Source organism: Antechinus flavipes, chromosome 2 (genome assembly GCF_016432865.1).
Source record: "Antechinus flavipes isolate AdamAnt ecotype Samford, QLD, Australia chromosome 2, AdamAnt_v2, whole genome shotgun sequence".
In the NCBI taxonomy this organism is placed as follows: Eukaryota; Metazoa; Chordata; class Mammalia; order Dasyuromorphia; family Dasyuridae; genus Antechinus; species Antechinus flavipes.
Window position 1 is genome coordinate 343,718,630 of NC_067399.1, and position 17,936 is coordinate 343,736,565.

General features: G+C 35.1%; 1 protein-coding gene across 3 annotated transcripts in view; it reads right to left on the reverse strand.

Moving 5' to 3' along the window:
* The window catches only part of NID2 (nidogen 2), a 117,351-nt gene that overhangs the window by 49,564 nt on the left and 49,851 nt on the right, over window positions 1-17,936 (reverse strand). For all 3 annotated transcript variants that reach the window (XM_051977941.1, XM_051977943.1, XM_051977942.1), the window contains exons 9-11: window positions 5,050-5,193; window positions 4,184-4,312; window positions 2,912-3,055 (exon numbers count right to left, since the gene is read on the reverse strand). In XM_051977941.1, the coding sequence (XP_051833901.1) occupies window positions 2,912-3,055; window positions 4,184-4,312; window positions 5,050-5,193 (417 nt within the window). The remainder of the gene's footprint in view (window positions 1-2,911; window positions 3,056-4,183; window positions 4,313-5,049; window positions 5,194-17,936) is intronic.

The following is a 17,936-nucleotide window of genomic DNA, read 5'->3' on the forward strand; positions in this document are numbered from 1 at the left end:
AGTTGAAGAGAATGGAGCAAAAGACTAAACAATTTCCCATGGGGTTTTTCATACAGTAGCAATAACAAAATAGCTTTGTTATTGGTATACACCAACTTCTTCTACTTTCTAAATCAATTATATTCATAATGGTGATTATAATGTACTACAGGATCTAAAATAGATTAAACTCAACTCTAATTATTAAATCTGGAAAGTATAGTATCATAATTCAGAAAGATTTAGAACAAGAATTAAAACAAAAATATTCTTCTGGAATACCAGAAATCTTAATTAACTCACAATATAAAACTATAAGAGCTATAAGGAATCTCAGATGTCATAGTTTAGTCCAATTCAGTATTTTAATAAGAATACTATCAACTATTGTTGATGGCAACAGTCAGCAAATAGTCATCTATTCCTTGCTTGATCATCTCCAAATGAAAGGGAATCCACCATCCCCTAAGTTAATATATTATAATTTCTTAGAGTATTCCAAATAATTAAATTACATTTTAATTACAGTAATGGGACACTACTTGAATGGAAGAAATGCCTGAATTATAAGCCTTCTCAAAAAACATCTCCAAATGGATATGTTGGTTAGTTTTATAGAATTGCTTATTTCTCTTCCTCTTTCTCCCTCTTCCTTCTTTCACCATAAGGTATCTCCCCACTATCCCACACACATTCTAACACCTGCATCTGAAAAAAACTATTGATTAGAATGAGAATGAAGTTAATAAGAATGAAATTAATATCTTTAGAATGTAGATGGCTGCAAGACAAAGACAGGAAGTAAGATTTTCTGAAACAAGAGATATATTTGTTTTGCTTTTGAGAAGCAGCCAGTTCAATGTGAAGAATTTCCTCCTAAGGTTATTATACTCAAAATTGAAGGAAATTATGTCATAGATCATGGAAAAACCAGATAAAAGGTTGTAGAAAGGAAAATTTGTGTTTTCCAGCACTTCTTTGGTATTGGAAACCTTCACACATGTATTTAAGGACCAGTTGTTTGGTTATATAGCAGACAGATATATATGTCTGCTATATAAGAAGAGAATTATTGATTGGGTGCTTGTTTTTTTTTTTCTTTGTTTTCTGAGATTCCTTGTAATTTTGAGATTTGTGCTAACTAGCAATTATTTTACATGATTCAGGAACAGAAATTCTCCCAGAGAAGCAACTGAGTGCATTAGAGATACATTCTAGTGTAATGTCTGGGCTAGCTCTTTTGTGGGCCTTGGAATCAGCCTGAGGCCTTGGGCTTAGTGGGGGAGTGAAGTGAAGGAGTCAGGAGACATGTGGCTGGTCAAAGATGGAGTCTGATCTCTGGAGTCTGGAGCCTGAAGTCTTCTCTGTGGCTGAGATCACTATGCCCAAGAAATCCCTCTGTCTCTGGGACTCCCTTAAATACCCCAGCATGACTACATTACAATGCTACACTGGGCATACACAGCTGTAGAACATCACATCTCCACATTTCCCTAAGTATAAGCCAACTAGATTGACCACATCATTACATTACATCAAGTGTGAGCTTAGAGAACCACCATCTCACACCCAGTAGGTACTTAACTAAAAGCAACCTGTTAGATTCAAGTACACTCTTTCAGAGTTCTGACCCTAGTACACACATTCAGTACATAAGAAAAATCATGGTCTTGCATCAATAGCTATAATGCTAAGTCTGCTGTTCCTACAGAATAAAGCAAAGCTTTTAAACACTTTCTTCCTCCTTATCAATTACTTCCTAATTTCTATTGACTCTATCCTTTAAATTTCTCTCCTCTCTTCCACTGTCATGGACACAAATTGGGTTTACACCTTCTTTACAATCAATTAATCATTCAACATTTATTAAGCACCACTATGAGCAAGAGACCTATGCTATGGCCAAAGGATATAAAAAGAGATACAAGAGAGTTGAAGTTCTCAAGAAGCTCACACTTTAATAGGGGGAGAGCATAAGCAAATATATCCATATATACAAATATATACATACACACACACACATATATATATATACACAAATATATCCATATATATAAACAAATATATAGATACATATGTACATATAATCTATTTTTACTATATAACTAATAGAGGGAAGATACTAGAATGAAGAGGGGTTAGAAAAGACTTCCAATAGAAGATGAGATTTTAGCTGGGATAAAAGGAGGCCAGAGAAGCCAGCCGGTAGAGAGGAGGATGGAGAGAAAGCTAGGTAAGATAGCATTTATCATTTTCTTTTCTATCATATTAACTAATATGACAGATGTGGGGTGGTACCTCAGAATTGTTTTAATTTCCATTTCTCTAAGAAGCAGTGATTTAAAAGATTTTTCAATATGACTATGAACCATTTATCAACTGAGGAATGGATTTTATTTTTATGAATTTGACTCAGTTCTCTATATATCTGAAAAATGAGGCCCTTATCAGGGAAACTTACTGTAATTTTTTTTCACAATTGTGATTACTGTGTATTTCTCTCTATTCTATTTCTCCCATTTATCCTTCTCTTTTTCTCCTTTCACTTCATCCATCCTCAAAAGTATTTTGCTTCTGACTACTGCTTCCTCAATCCATCTTTCCTTCTATTACTTCCCCCCACTTCTTTTATCCCCTTCTCCTACTTTCCTGCAGGATAAGATAGATTTTTATACCCAATTAAGTGTAGATGTTTTTCATCTTTGAGCCAATCCTAATGAGAATAAGGTTCTCATGTTGCTTCCCTTCCCCAACTCCCGTAACTTCCCCTCTATTGTGCATCTTTTATTTGAGATAATTTACCTCATTCTTCCTTTCCCTTTTGTACAATAAAATAAAAATCATTTAGACATTACAGATACATGGCTTATATATGAAGACAGAAAGGCAAAACGCAACTTTCTTACAGTAGGATTGATTTGCCGGTGCTTACCAGTACATTCATGCCCATTACCAACATAACCAGAAAGGCAAATACAGCTGTAAGAACTGCCTCCATGGTAAATACACTGGGCCCTTTCCACAGAAGCACAGTTGTGATTGCCCTCTTCACAAGGGTTGAACGATGAAGCAATTACTGAGAAAAGAAAAAGATACCAAATTCATTAGGTAGTTATGGTCTAATTCTGAAGATTATTATTATTTTTTATTCAAGTCTTTCAGTATGTTAGACACCTCTGATTCCTAGAGAAAAAGCATGATGCATAATCCTACTATAACTGTATCAAAAACAGAACTCAATTTTTTTATTCTGGACTCCTATATATTCCTTTCTCATGCCTGCTAAAGGAAAAGAGGAAAGAAGAAAACAAACATTTATTAAGCACTTATTATGTGAAAGGCACTGTGCTAAGTATTTTATGAATAATTTTTCAATTGATGCTCACAAAATTTCTGAGAGATGGTTTATAGAGGGAGAAACTGAGCTAGAAAGAAAGTAAATGCTTTTTTTCAGGGTCACTCTGCTAATAACTATTTAAGGTCTGATTTTGATTTCAGCCTTCCTCATTTCAATCCCTGATCCATTTCACCACTTACTCACTGTCAGCTTATATATTCTGAAATAATTAAGGTCTAGTTAAGGTAACAATTAAGACATAATTCTTAAAAATAAATAAGATAAAATTAATTCTTTAAAAATACTTTGTGCTTGTGCCATGAAACTTTACTAACATTAATATTATCCTACAAACTCATTAGACCAAACTGTTTCTCTTCTTATTTTCTCTAATGTAATTTGACTTCATAAACAGGATTTGAACTTTGAATTTGTCTCCATTTTAATGAAACTTCTCTACTGGAATCTACAACAAATTGAGATCCTTAAATGGATAAATGGGAAAGGATATTTTTAAATTATGGCCTCATCTTCATTTTCATTTGAGAAATTCTTAATCTTGGTCTAAAGTGGTAAACATCTATTACAAAGAAGTTATTATATGATTTTGGCAGATGATCAAGATATTTAACATATGTGGTTAGATAAATGGTCTTTCAATAACTTGGTTTCTAAAGCATCTAATTAGAAAATTTTTAATATTGGAATATAATCACAATTTTGAATAATTTCAATGTAAATGTCACAAGTGTATTTCAGAGGAGTCTACAAAGTTCTATAGAGTTAATTAGGGAGAAAATAATTACAAATCAAAGCAATTATTTTTGGCCAAAAATAAGACAAAATTAAAAATTACTTTGGACTTACAAATACAAGTGTGTTTATCCTCTCCAAATTCATAACCACTATGACATTCACATCTGTAGCTCCCTGGCAAGTTGACACATACAGAATTATGGCCACAAAGGTGGGAACCTGTTGTACATTCATTTACATCTAAATAAAAGAAAGTGATAAAAAATTTCAATTTAAATTAAAATTCAAAGAAAAATTCCTTAGCATTTAATTAATATTCTTAATTGAATTGAATAATCTTAGGAAAAATAATTTATTTATAAAAGTTAGAAAAGGTTAAGATTTTAAAAAGTAATATAATGAGAAAGAAATGTGTTTTAAAAATAAATTAAATATTTGAACTTGTTTTGTAAGGAGTCTCTTCTCCTGACCTCCTTCACATTTCCAACTATTATTATATTGGAAATTATTTTAGAATTTAAATATTTTTCAAATACTGTGCACATATCAGAAATAAACAGTACATATCTAAAGATTTTAATTTTTAAAATGAATAGTATTTGGACTATAGCTGTGGGAATGCAAGAGAAGGACAATAAAAGTGTGTGAATGTTAAAGGTGGTGAAAACTCTTTATAAAATAAAGAAATATTCATAAAATAGTTTTTAAAATATAACATTTTAAGCTCAAATTATTCAGGAATGTCAAAAATAGCAGATGTTCCATTTTCATAGTACCCAGCCAAAAGTAATTTTCCAAAACGTTTCACTTAAATATTATCCACAGAGTATTCTATCCTTAAAAGAATTGTTCTTGGCATGAATAACAGTACTAGACAGCATTTTTGCTTTTTGTAAGGAAAGGAGAATATGAAGGGAAAAAATCGTATTTGCTTCTACAAAACACAAAGCCAAATGGACAGATGAAGAATCCCTTACCAAAACAATTTCTTCCATCTCCTTGGTAGCCAGTTGTACATTCACATGAATAGCCTAGTCCTGTTCCCACCAGACATTGAGCTCTTATATCACATGCATGACTTCCATCATAGCAAGGATTTGTAATCAAAGGATCTTTATCTCCTAAAGAGTAAAAATAGAGAACAAAACAACAGCTTGACTATAGTTTGACTATAATTCCTGTTCAATTACTGCATTCATTATGAAGCCATCTTTGTTCTTTCTAGTTCAGTGCTTTACTTTTTCCCATCTTCAAATAATTGTTTTCCTTGGTACTTTCAATAGTACCTTTCAATAAAGGTACTATTTTGTATTACAACTATTTGTGTATTTAGGACAAAGAAATAATAAACAACTTAAATACTACTTACAAAATATTAAAAGATGTAGGGCAAGGTCTTTATCTATGATTAATTTACAAGAATATGGGAGAGAATCATACATGATGAAAATTTGTGGATAGTTTATAATCAGGATTCACATTAAATGAGATCATGGATTCACTGAAGTATCCAAACCAGTGTTATGCATTTCTCTACTAGACTGTAAACTCTATAAAGGAAAGTACTATATCTTATTAAATTAAATCATCTTTCTTCAATGTCTAGAACACTGGTCTATACATAATCGGAAGTTAAGTAAATGTTTCTTGAATAGATTATAATATTGATTAAAAGGATAAAAGAGGTAAGGATGATGTTTGAGGGGATGAAATCTACATATTCTTAGAAAGGAATGCTTCTAATTCTGAGTTCTAGAGCACACAAGGGCCATTATTAGCACATATCTGTGACATAACATTAATTCCAGGTGGGTCTTACTAATCTAATTATAATACCAAACAAGTTACCTCTCCTCCACTTCCCACAAATCTCTGAATGGTCTTTCTTTTCTATCAGGTGTATATTTAAGGAACATGAACTCACTATAATGTTCAGAACTATCAAAAAACAAATTCAAAAATGACAAACTCAACAATGATTTTGGGGATACTTATAATGAAGAGATATTTCCTTAACAGATTCTTCTTTCTAAAAATATCAGCAATAAGAAACAAAACAACTATTTTAAAAATTAAACTGAATTTTTTAATCAATGGAAATATGATTTCTCTCCCTCCCACTTTTTCTTCTCTAAGAATGAAAAGCAAAATATGGGTCAAGCAAAACAAATTGACTGTGTTCCCTCCTCCAAAATATATCTTAACATGTACTCTGAGTCCATTACTTCTCTATTAGAAGATGGTTCATATGTTCCACTATGAGAAATGTATTTGGTTATTGCATTAATTAAAGGTCCTAAGTCTTTTAAAGTTTTTTGCCTTTACAATATTCTCACATAAATTGTTCTCCTGGTTTTGCTATTTCATTACACATCAGTTCATATAAGTCTCATATAAGTTTTTGGGAAAACCATCTTCTTATTAATTTTTTTACATACATAACATTACATTGCATTTACAAGCTGTATCTTTTTCAATCATTTCCCAAATAAGCATATCCCTTAGTTTACAATTCCCTGCAAAAAAGAGCATTTTAAAATTTATATCAGAGCCACAAGGAGGATAAAGAGTACTAATTGAAAAATCAAGAAGACTAAGTTCTACTCTTAAATATATCAATAATATTCTGTGTGAACTTGGGCAAGTCACTTATTTCTAGGCCTTATAGTTTTCTTATTTGTAAAATGAAGATAATAATGCCTCTATTATTTATCTTATTATTTATTTTTCTTATGAAGGGTTACTACATACAATATGTGATACAAAAGTATGGTTTCATAGGGATAGGACAATGACTGAAATATATCATAACTCCTTGAAGACTAGATGGTCTTTGTGAATTGTGATGGCCAAAAAGTTTACCTTCAACCTTCTTTTTATTAACCTCTACAGAAATATTTAACCTTGAATTTGGATAAGAGACATATAATCTTTAACTGGGATTTTACTTTTTCAATTTGATCATATCTGCTAGACATGTTCTTGGCATTAGACTAAATCATTAGCTGAGTATTATAATCATTATTACAATTATTTCTCTATTTTAAGAAAAAATTCTGAACAAAATTATTAGTCTTTGCCAAGATGAAAAATGATATTCAAATATATCTTAATTTATGCAAACTACTAATTATCTCTCATATAATATCATCATTAAAACACAATAGAAGGGCCATTTCAGATGAAAATATCAGACAGATAATATTAACTTTAGGAAGTAAATAAGACAATGTGCACAAAAAAGAAGACCCAACTATAAGATAGGTAGTCTTAGGTTCATCTGTACTTAAAAAATTTTTTTTTGGGGGGCACATAAACAAAATTAAATGATGTTAAATAAAATAGGCTACAATGAATCTGTCTTCCAGGAATTTTTTACTTCTTTCTAATAGATAGGGAGATAGGAAATCTGGGTTCTAGTCACTAACCTCATGATATCACTGTTTTTTTTCAAGAATGGAGACTGAACATCAACAACAAGGAGGAGAAAGACATGAAAACCACTGCTACACATAAGAAAAAGCAGAAAAAAGACATCTACTTTTTTTATTGGTAGGTAGAGTTATCTACATTTGAGTTTCATGGTAGGAAATTAAAAATTTAATTATCTGCCATTGAAACATAATACTCAAAACAGTCAAAAAGAAATGTCTCTAACTTTTAAATTAAATGCCATGATAAAGTATATAATTTTTCATAGTACATAAACTTCAGCAGATAACTAAATAATATATAAAATCACTTGGTAATTTTGTCATTTCTTATTCTCTGGTATTCTCCACGATTATACAGTCTTTAATAACTCCAGCAGACTAGAATCCTTCTTTTAAAAAATTTTTAGAAGTCAAGATGGCAGATTAAAGGTAACTCTAGCTGAACTCTCTCAACATTCCCTTATAAACAACTTTAAAATAAACAACAATGTTTAAAATAACAAAATCAAGTCCAATTTGAAATAGCAAAATCAACCAACGATGAAGATGAGATAATTTTCTGTCCTGAGAAATTCAAGTCAGCAGAAAAAGCTTGCTATAGTGAGGTGGAATTGTCTCCAGAGCCCACACATGTTGCAAAAGAATCAGTAGGTATACCAGCAGCAATCAGCTTTGGAAGCACTCAGCCCAAAGATAGTTAAGGGATCAGACTACTGGTCAGAAAGTGATTACAAGGGAACCTTTGCTGACACAGCCCACAGCTAGCATTGATTTGGCAACTCTATTGTGCCATATATAGTTCTAATTCACATTTCTGAAGCAAAGAGGAGGGCCAGGAATTGGCTACAATGGTACAAAAGTGTCAGTCACAATTTCAAGGCAAAAAAAAAAAACATTAACTCTTGTTGCTTATAAAAATAGAATTAAAAACTTGATAGAAGAGGAACAAAAAATACTAACAAATATAGCACCTTATAAAAACAAAATTAACCTAATGTTAAAAAGGCACAAAAATTCACTGAAGAAAAGAACTCCTTAAGAAGCAGAGTAGGCCAAATAGAATAAGATGTTTAAGAATTCACTGAAGAAAATAATTCTTTAAAAAATTAAAAATGGGCAAATGGAAGCTAATTACTCTATGACACTCTGACTCAAGATACAATCAAACAAAATCAAAAGCATGAAAAAATATGAGAAAATGTGCTGTAGAGGTCTGCAGATAGTGGGGAAATTCTGGGAAAGGTACACTTGAAGCAAGGATACTTACAGCAGGGTGGTTACTCAGTGTGATTGATGAGTTAATGATTTGCTAGTTCACGTATACTTAGTGTGATGTAATGATGTAATCAGACTGAGGTATTTAAGGGCTGAGAGGATTTGAGAGGAGAGCTCAAGCTTGATCTCAGACTCAGACACAGATGGAGAGGAGACAGAGACGAGGACTCAGACACAGAAGATGGAGAAAGAAATAGCCACCTCCTGGTGGCTCTCTTGCCTTCATCTCTCCTCCATCTAAGACCAAGGCTCTTCCAGAGATCCTCCAAAGAGCTAGTCCCAACATTACATTTTGGCGCCCAAACATGGGGCACTGCATATGGGTCCCTAGACATGAGTCCCTGGATGTAAGAACCTCAGCAGTTTGACTGACACAATCATAAGCTCAGTGGAGAAGTCCCTATAACCTGTAAATAGGGTAAGTACAAAAACAGACAAGCAGGAAACTGATAACAGCTAAACTAGTCACTTTGGGTTTTCAGCTGAAATGAGGCAAATACTAAGAAAAGAGCCTCCCCCACCCCAGGGAAGTGTGTAGCATGCATAGTTAGGTTAATAAAGAAGCAAGGTCCTGAAATGAGCAGGACCAGGAGATCATTATATACTTCAACAACAATACTATATGATGATCAATTCTTATGGACCTGGCCATCTACAGCAATGAGATGAACAGAATCAGTTCCAATAGAGCAGTAATGAATTGAACCAGCTACATCCAGAGAAAGAACTCTGAGAGATGACTATGAACCAATACATAGAATTCCCAATCCCTATATTTTTGTCCGCCTTCATTTTTTATTTCTTTCACAGGCTAATTGTACACTATCTCAAAGTCCGATTCTTTTTGTATAGCAAAATAACTGTTTGGACATGTATACTTAAATTGTATTTAATTTATACTTTAACATATTAACATATTGGTCAATCTGCCATCTGGGGGAGGTGGTGGGAGGAAGGAGGGGAAAAATTGGAACAAAAGGTTTGGCAATTGTCAATGCTGTAAAATTATCCATGCATATAATTTGTAAATAAAAAGCTATAATAAAAAATAAATAAATAAAGAAGCAAGGTTTGTTGGTAACTTGGAAGCAGATCACTTAAATATATTAGAGTGCAAGTCTCCTTGCTCTCTAAGAAAAATTAGAGCCAAATATGTGGAAAATAGTAGGAAAGCAAATAATTGAAAATTATGAAGCTATGGGTCCTGATTCAATTCCTGAGGAAACATTTCTTATGTATGACATAATACAAGTGGCTTTAAAGAAACCCACAAGTTCTAAAAAAAAAAAGGGAAAAATTTTAATGTGGACAGCCTGACAAGGAAGTATGAGGAGAAAGAGCAGGAGGAAGATGGTATTGACAAAGCAGCTGAAAGGCATGGAGAGTTGGACAAGAAAGGAGTTAAGTACATTAAGGACAGTGCTGATGAGCTTAAAGAGTATGGTGCTTCTCATTTTCACAGCTCAGTTTCACTTCTGCCTACACCTGATCAGGCGCCCTTAGGACATTCCCCATTTCCTGAACCTCCTCCCTCAATTTCACCTTCATGGGCAAAGGGAGGAGAAGGAGGAGTAGGGTCAGTGACACCATCAACACTACCCATGCAGCAATTTTGTCCACCCCTTATGACACAATTACAAAAGGCCTTAGGTAAAGCTAAAGAGGAAGGACAGGATACATCTGATTTGAGAATAGAAGCATACTTTGTCATTAAAGAGTTTAACTCTTCGAGTGAATAAAGGAGAAGATATACTCCTTTTAATCTGGAAATTATCAAAGATATGAAAAAGGCTTCCACTCTTTATGAATCTACATCATCTTATGTTAAGATGTTATTACAGAATTTGGCTTATGAAATTTTAACCCCTAGTTGTTGTGTTCTGCTTTCTAGAGCCCCCAAGTTAGGATGACTAAAATATACCTTCTTAGTGGAGAAGTGATGATGCGGGACTCCCAAGGGTGGTGGGAAAATGGAGTCCATTTATTTCAAGACTTTCCCCTTTTTATAATGTAACAAAAATAACACTGTGCACATGGGACCACATAAACAACTTGCTATTGTATGTAGTTTGCCACCTGGTATTACTCTTCCACCTGCTATTATTCTGCTTCAATCTCAACACAGGTTATCACTGTCCCCTGACTTCTCAGGAAGGCCATGAGCCCTTAGGGGAGATGGGGAGCCAAACCAGACATTGTTAGCAGGTTCCCTCTGGGCTGAAGGATCTTATACCCTACCCAGAGTTTCTCCACTGACTATGACCCCCTACATCTGGTGATTGGAAATCTATAGCAAAGACATGTTTAGAATCTGGACAAAACTTGTGGCTTTCTGAGTATAGTGAACTCTATAGAATACAAGCCCAACAAAATTGGCAACCTGGAGCTAATATACCCGTCACCTTTGATTCAACTAGCAGGTATAGATCCTTGTGTAGACCTATAGCAGCATATGAGCAAATTGTTCTGTTGCTATCAAAATATGGGACACCAACCCAAGAAGACAAGATAGAGGGAAATCCTTCACAAAAATAGTGCAAGGTCCAAATGAATCTTTTGCTGATTTCATGGGATGTTTGCAGACAGCTGTCATATGAACTATTGGTGAAAATGCAGCAACAGAAATTATTTTATTATATCTTTTTATTTACATAGGTAATTTTTCAGCATTGACAATTGCAAATTCTTTTGTTCCAACTTCTTCCCTCCTTCCCTCCATCCCTTCCCCCAGATGGCAGGTTGACCAATACATGTCAAATATGTTAAAGTACAAGTTAAATATAATACATGCATATATATATTTCAGCAACAGAAATTATGATAAAACAATTTGCTGGAGAAAATGTTAATGAGGTTTGTATAAGAATTATACTAGGACTACACAAGGATGATCCTTTAGAGGATATCTTAAACCATTGTGCCACAATGGGCACAAATACCTTTTATACCAGGCTATAATGCAGACTTTTCAAGATTGAACATGGGAAGACAGGGTCCCTTTTGGCAAGGGACTTCCAAAGAGATTTGTCAATGCTTTCAATGTGGTAAAGTAGGGCATTTGAAAGCTCAATGTTGGCATAAAGATAAAGTGGGGAAAAAAAAGGGTGGTAGAACAAGATCCAAAACCCCATGTCCAAAATGCATCAAAGGCTTCCATTGGGCATCAGAATGTAGAGTGAATTTCTAGCCACATGAAAATATGCTCCAAATCATTATTAATCAGAGAAATGAAAATTAAGACAACTCTGAGATACCACTACACACCAGGCTAGAATGACAGGGAAAGATAATGCGGAATGTTGGAGGGGCTGTGGGAAAACAGGGACACTGATACATTGTTGGTGGAATTGTGAACACATCCAGCCATTCTGGAGAGCAATTTGGAACTATGCTCAAAAAGTTATCAAACTGTGCATACTCTTTGATCCAACAGTGTTTCTACTGGGCTTATATCCCAAAGAGATACTAAAGAAGGGAAAGGGACCTATATGTGCCAAAATGTTTGTGGCAGCCCTGTTTGTACTGGCTAGAAGCTGGAAAATTGTTGGAATCTTTGCAAACTGTTAAGTCATTAGAGTTGATAGAGACATAATTATCTAATTTAGTATGATTGATCTGATCTTACAAGGAGATATTATGGGCCAGAAGAAACAAGGTACTAAATAGAAATAATTGATACAATGCTTGTGTTCACAACTTTACTCATTGGAATTCACAAGTATGGGAGATTCACAAAATAAACTTTGTAACTTTGTGAATTCACACCTCCCTTGAAGCTCTTAGGGCCAGAGAGCACTATGGGAGAAAACCTATAATCCCTCTCTCTGGCATCCCACAATTCCTCTCTCTCAAAGGAGCATAAATAGAGCTTCAGTGAGCCCAGTCAAGAGAGTGGAGCTGAATTGGAGGCTGAAGAAAGCAGAAGCAAAGGACAAAGCTGCAAGAGCTCTTGGAACCAAGCAGAGAGATAAGCCTCTAAGCTAACCGGGCTATATTGGAGACAATAAAAGATCTGAACTTTTATCACCTGGCTGCATTTGGATGATTATTACTTTTGACTGAAACTAAGGCTGCCTCCAGAAAACCTCCCAGAGAAACCTGCTCACTCCCAGAGAGAAATATTATTTTAAAGAAGAAAGTCACCACAGAAAATGAATGGATGCCCATCAATTGGAGAATGATTGAGTAAGTTGTGGTATATGAATATTATGGAATATTATTGTTCTGTAAAAAATGACCAGCAGGAGTGAAATGAGCAGAACCAGGAGATCATTATATACCTCAACAACGATACTGTTTGAGGATGTATTCTGATGGAAGTGGATCTCTTCGATAAAGAAAGCCTTAATTGATCAAAGATGGACAGAAGCAGCTACACCCAGAGAAAGAACACTGGGAAATGAATATAAACTGCTTGCATTTTTGTTTTTCTTCCCGGGTTATTTATACCTTCTGAATTCAATTCTCCCTGTACAACAAGAAAACTGTCCGGTTCTGCACAAATATATTGTATCCAGGATATACTGTAACCTATTCAACATGTAAAGGACTGCTTGCCATCTGGGGGAGAGGGTGGAGGGAGGGAGGGGAAAAATCAGAACAGAAGTGAGTGCAAGGGATAATGCTGTAAAAAATTACCCTGGCATGTGTTCTATCAATAAAAAAAAATATTAAAATTTAAAAAAAATAAAAAAATAAAAATAAATAAATAAATTTAAAAAAAAGAAAAAGAAAAAGAAATGACCAGCAGGATGAATACAGAAAGGCTTGGAGAGACTCACATGAAGTGATGCTAAGTGAAATGAGCAGAACCAGGAGATCATTATATACCTCAACAACGATACTGTTTGAGGATGTATTCTAATGGAAATGGATCTCTTCGACAAAGAGATCTAACAGAGTTTCAATTGATCAATGATGGACAGAAGCAGTTACACCCAAAGAAAGAACACTGGGAAATGAATGTAAACTGCTTACATTTTTGTTTTTCTTCCCGGGTTATTTATACCTTCTGAATCCAATTCTTCCTGTGCAACACGAGAACTGTTCGGTTCTGCACACATATATTGTATCTAGGATATACTGTAACCTATTTAACATGTAAAGGACTGCTTGCCATCTGGGGGAAGGGGTGAAGGGAGAGAGGGGAAAAATCGGAACAGAAGTGAGTGCAAGGGATAATGCTATAAAAAATTACCCTGGCATGGGTTCTGTCAATAAAAAGTTACTTAAAAAAAAATAAATAAAAGAATGTAGAGTGACTCAGAGAAATGGGAAGTGGGTCTTGGCTCCAGGGCTCCAGGTAAAAAACACTTGGGACATGATGGCAGCTGATATTACGCTCAAAGAGTCTTTTAAAGTTCAGTACTATAGCATGATCAATCAGCCAAGAAACAAGCTGATGAGGGGAAGGGATTACAATTGGGGAGAATAGAATTGTATGCAGCTGGGACTACTGAGATATTCCCTGGAGAGGTGAGCTCTGTCCCTGTCCAACCTATATATCCCTTGCCTCCACATAAGCTTGACCATTTCACCTCCTGAGAGTGTTTACAAAGCAGTATTTATCCATACACTGACTTGGGAAACTGAGGAATATGTAGTTAATATCCCAATATATTACAGGAAGACAATGGGTGATTTATCACCCAGGAGAAGTAGTAGCATCAAATTTACTGATATATACTCCTAATAGGAAATTTGGAGTTATTTATCCAGATTTTGACTCCCAACAACAGAATCCAGGAATATTCTGGACTGCAGATGTTACAGCTGACCATCCTATGCTCACTATCTATGTAAATGGCATATGACTGAAAGGTTTGGTAGACGTGGGTGCAGATTGTACAGTCATAAGAGGTGCCAATTGGCCCGGTCATTGGCCAAAGATTATGGTAGACAGCCAGATATCTGGCATAGGAGGATCAAAAACAGCTGAAATTAGTGCTATCCCTTTGAGATGGAAATGTGAAGGTAAAACAGGAGTGTTTATCTTTTGTAGTAAAAAGAAAAATCCCCATCAATCTATAAGGAAGAGACATCTTACAACAGTTAGGTTTATAATTGAGTATTTCAGCTTTTTAGGCAGGGCTGCTGTTGAAGACCTGCCTGCACTTTCACCTGTTCCCATTCAATGGAAAACTGATATACCAGGGTGTGGGTAGAACAGTGGACCTTAACAAATGAAAAAAATTCAGGCCTTATTAGATATAGTACAGGAGCAACTTAACCAAAGACACTTACAACCTTCTCTAAGTCCCTGAAATTCCCCTACATTTGTTGTAAAAGAAAGAAACCTGGAAAATGGAGGATGTTGACTGATTTGAGAAAAGCAAATGAACAGATGGAAACTACGGGAACTCTTCAGTCTGGACTTCCATCTCCTCAATTGCCTAGAGAATGGCCTCTTTGGGTTATAGACATTAAGGATTGTTTCTATTCTATCCCTCTAGATAAGGAGGATATGAAAAGTTTTGCTTTTTCAATAATAGAATTAATTTATTTGAGCCTTATAAAAGATATGAATAGACAATTTTGCCACAGGGAATGAAAATAGTCCTACTATTTGTCAAATGTATGTGGCTGCTGCTCTTACTCCAGTAAGAAAAGCATTTCTAAAAGTTATGTTGTTACATTACATGGATGATTGTGATGATCTTGGTCTTTTTATATAATATTATCGTTCTTTCTGAGAGCAGGTTTCTTGGGGAGATTTTCTGGAGGCAGTCTTAGTTTCTATTCCAAGTAATAATCACTCCAAATGCAGCCAGGTGTTAAAAGTTCAAATCTTTTATTGCTTCCTCCAAAATAATCCGGTTAGTTTTTCTTAGAGGCCTATCTTTCTGCTTGGTTCCAAGAGCTCTTGCAGTTGTCCTTTGCCTATGCTTTCTTCAACCTCCAGCCAGCACAAAGGTGGAAGATGGATTGAATCTCTCTTGCCTCCGGGAGAGGGCTTCTGGCTCTCAATCTCCCAGAATGCTCCTTTCTAGTCTTGTCTTCTTGCCTGGGGCTGGGCAGCTTTCTGGAGAGCCTTTCAGACCAGTCTTGGTCTGAGTGGGGGAAGTGCAGGAGGCTAGCCACCACAGTAGTGTAAGATGAGATGAATGAAATCTGGTTGCGCTGCCTAGAGTGGGCTTCTTCTGAACACCCTGACTGGCTCACTGAAGCTCTATTTATGCTGGGTGTAGAAGGTTGACTCCTCCTCCCAGGGAGGGATTAAGGGAAGTGTGAATTCACAAAGTTACAAAGTTAACTTTGTGAATCTCCCATACTTGTGAACTCCAATGAGTACTTAAATACATTAGTGAGTTAGAGAATTTGCTAAGTACCATGCTAAATTAGATAATTATTGTCTCTATCAACTCTAATGAGTTAATACTTTGTAAGGATTCCAACAGATGATATCTTGAGGTATGCACCTGAGGAGCAAATGTTAGAAGCATGTCTACAAAAGAGCATAGAAACACTAAGGAACTACAAATTGCACATAGCTCCAGAAAAAAATTCAAAGATACATTCCTTTTCAATATTTAGGATATGAAGAAAGTGCTTTAGTACAAAAGCTTTCTTTAAGAACAGAGAAATTGAACACCGTAAATGACTCAGAAATTGAGAGGAGATATCCAATGGATGTGTGCGGTGTTAGGCTTAACTATCTATCAATTACAATATTATATGACATTTTAAGGGGAGACACTGCTTTAAATTCACCATGCTTGCTTACAAAAGAAGCTCAACAGGTTTTGAGAGACATTGTACTGGCTGTATCCAATGTGCTTAAAAAAATTACTCAGACACCCTTGGAAATATCAGTTTTTGCTACAAAAGAGGCACCCACAGCAATTCTTCATCAAGGACACAGTGTGATACAGTGGATGAACCTCCCAGCACAACCAGGACAAAGCCTTACTCCTTACCCAGTGCTTGTGGCTATTGGCCAATTTTATTAGCCACAGCTCCAAATTTTATACATGGTCTTCATTAAAGATAGCCCAGCTATTACATAATTGGCAATGGATTTTTGAAAAAAAGGTTTCTAAGGCTCCTCTTAAAGGACCAACTATCTTTACAGATGCATCCAAACATAACATTTGTGCTATATACTCTCATGACTAAACTATAACGAGAGTAGTCAGAACTCCTTTTCAATCCACTCACCAAAATGAATTATATGCAATCATGCTAACTCTTATTTATTATCTAGGAGATGTAAACATAATATCCGATTCAGCCTATTCAGTAGGTGTGGTACAAAGAACTGTCATAGCCCAAATAACATTTGTAACCTCTAATATATATATATTAGAGGCTACAAATATATAACACACACACACACACACACACACACACACACACACACACACACACACATATTAGCTCTTTAAGGAACTTCAAGAGCAAATAAGACAGCATCCAGGTAAGATTTATATCTTGCATGTCCATTCCCATAGTGGATTTCCAGGTCCTATTTTTTATGGAAATTCAAAGGCAGCTCACCTTCTAACCATGTTAGCCAATACTCCTTTATTTCTGGCAGCCCAAGAATCTCATTCTAAATATCATCAAGGTGCCCAAGCTTTATGTTTGCAATTTGGGATAACAAAAGAAGAAGCTAGGAGCATAGTAAAAGCCTATAGAGCTTGCCTTCCTTTCTATGCTCCTATGCTTCCTCCAGGGAAGAAACCTTGTGGTTTGAGACCCAATGAAATTTGGCAAATGGATATGACCCATTATAAGTCTTTTGGTTGTCTGTCTTTTATCCATGTTGTAGTAGATGCCTTTTTAGGATTTACTTTTGCAATAGAGATTGCCCGAGTGGTCACTGAATTCCTTACTCAAGCTTTTGCAATTATGGGTGTGCCACAAGCAATAAAAACAGATAGTGGACCTGCACATACGTCTAAACATTTTGCACACTTTTGGGCACAGTATCAGATTTTACACACCACTGGCATATCTTTCAATCCTCAAGCATAGGCAATAGAAAAGAGGAGAAACAGAGCTATCAAGATGCTCCACCAAAAACAAAAGAAAGGGGGAACCACAAGTAACCCTAGAGAACTTTTAAATTTAGTTCTTAATATTATTAATTTTTTGATTTTTGATAAAGATGCACTGGCTCCAGCAGACAGGTTTTACAATCTGCCAGAAGGGCA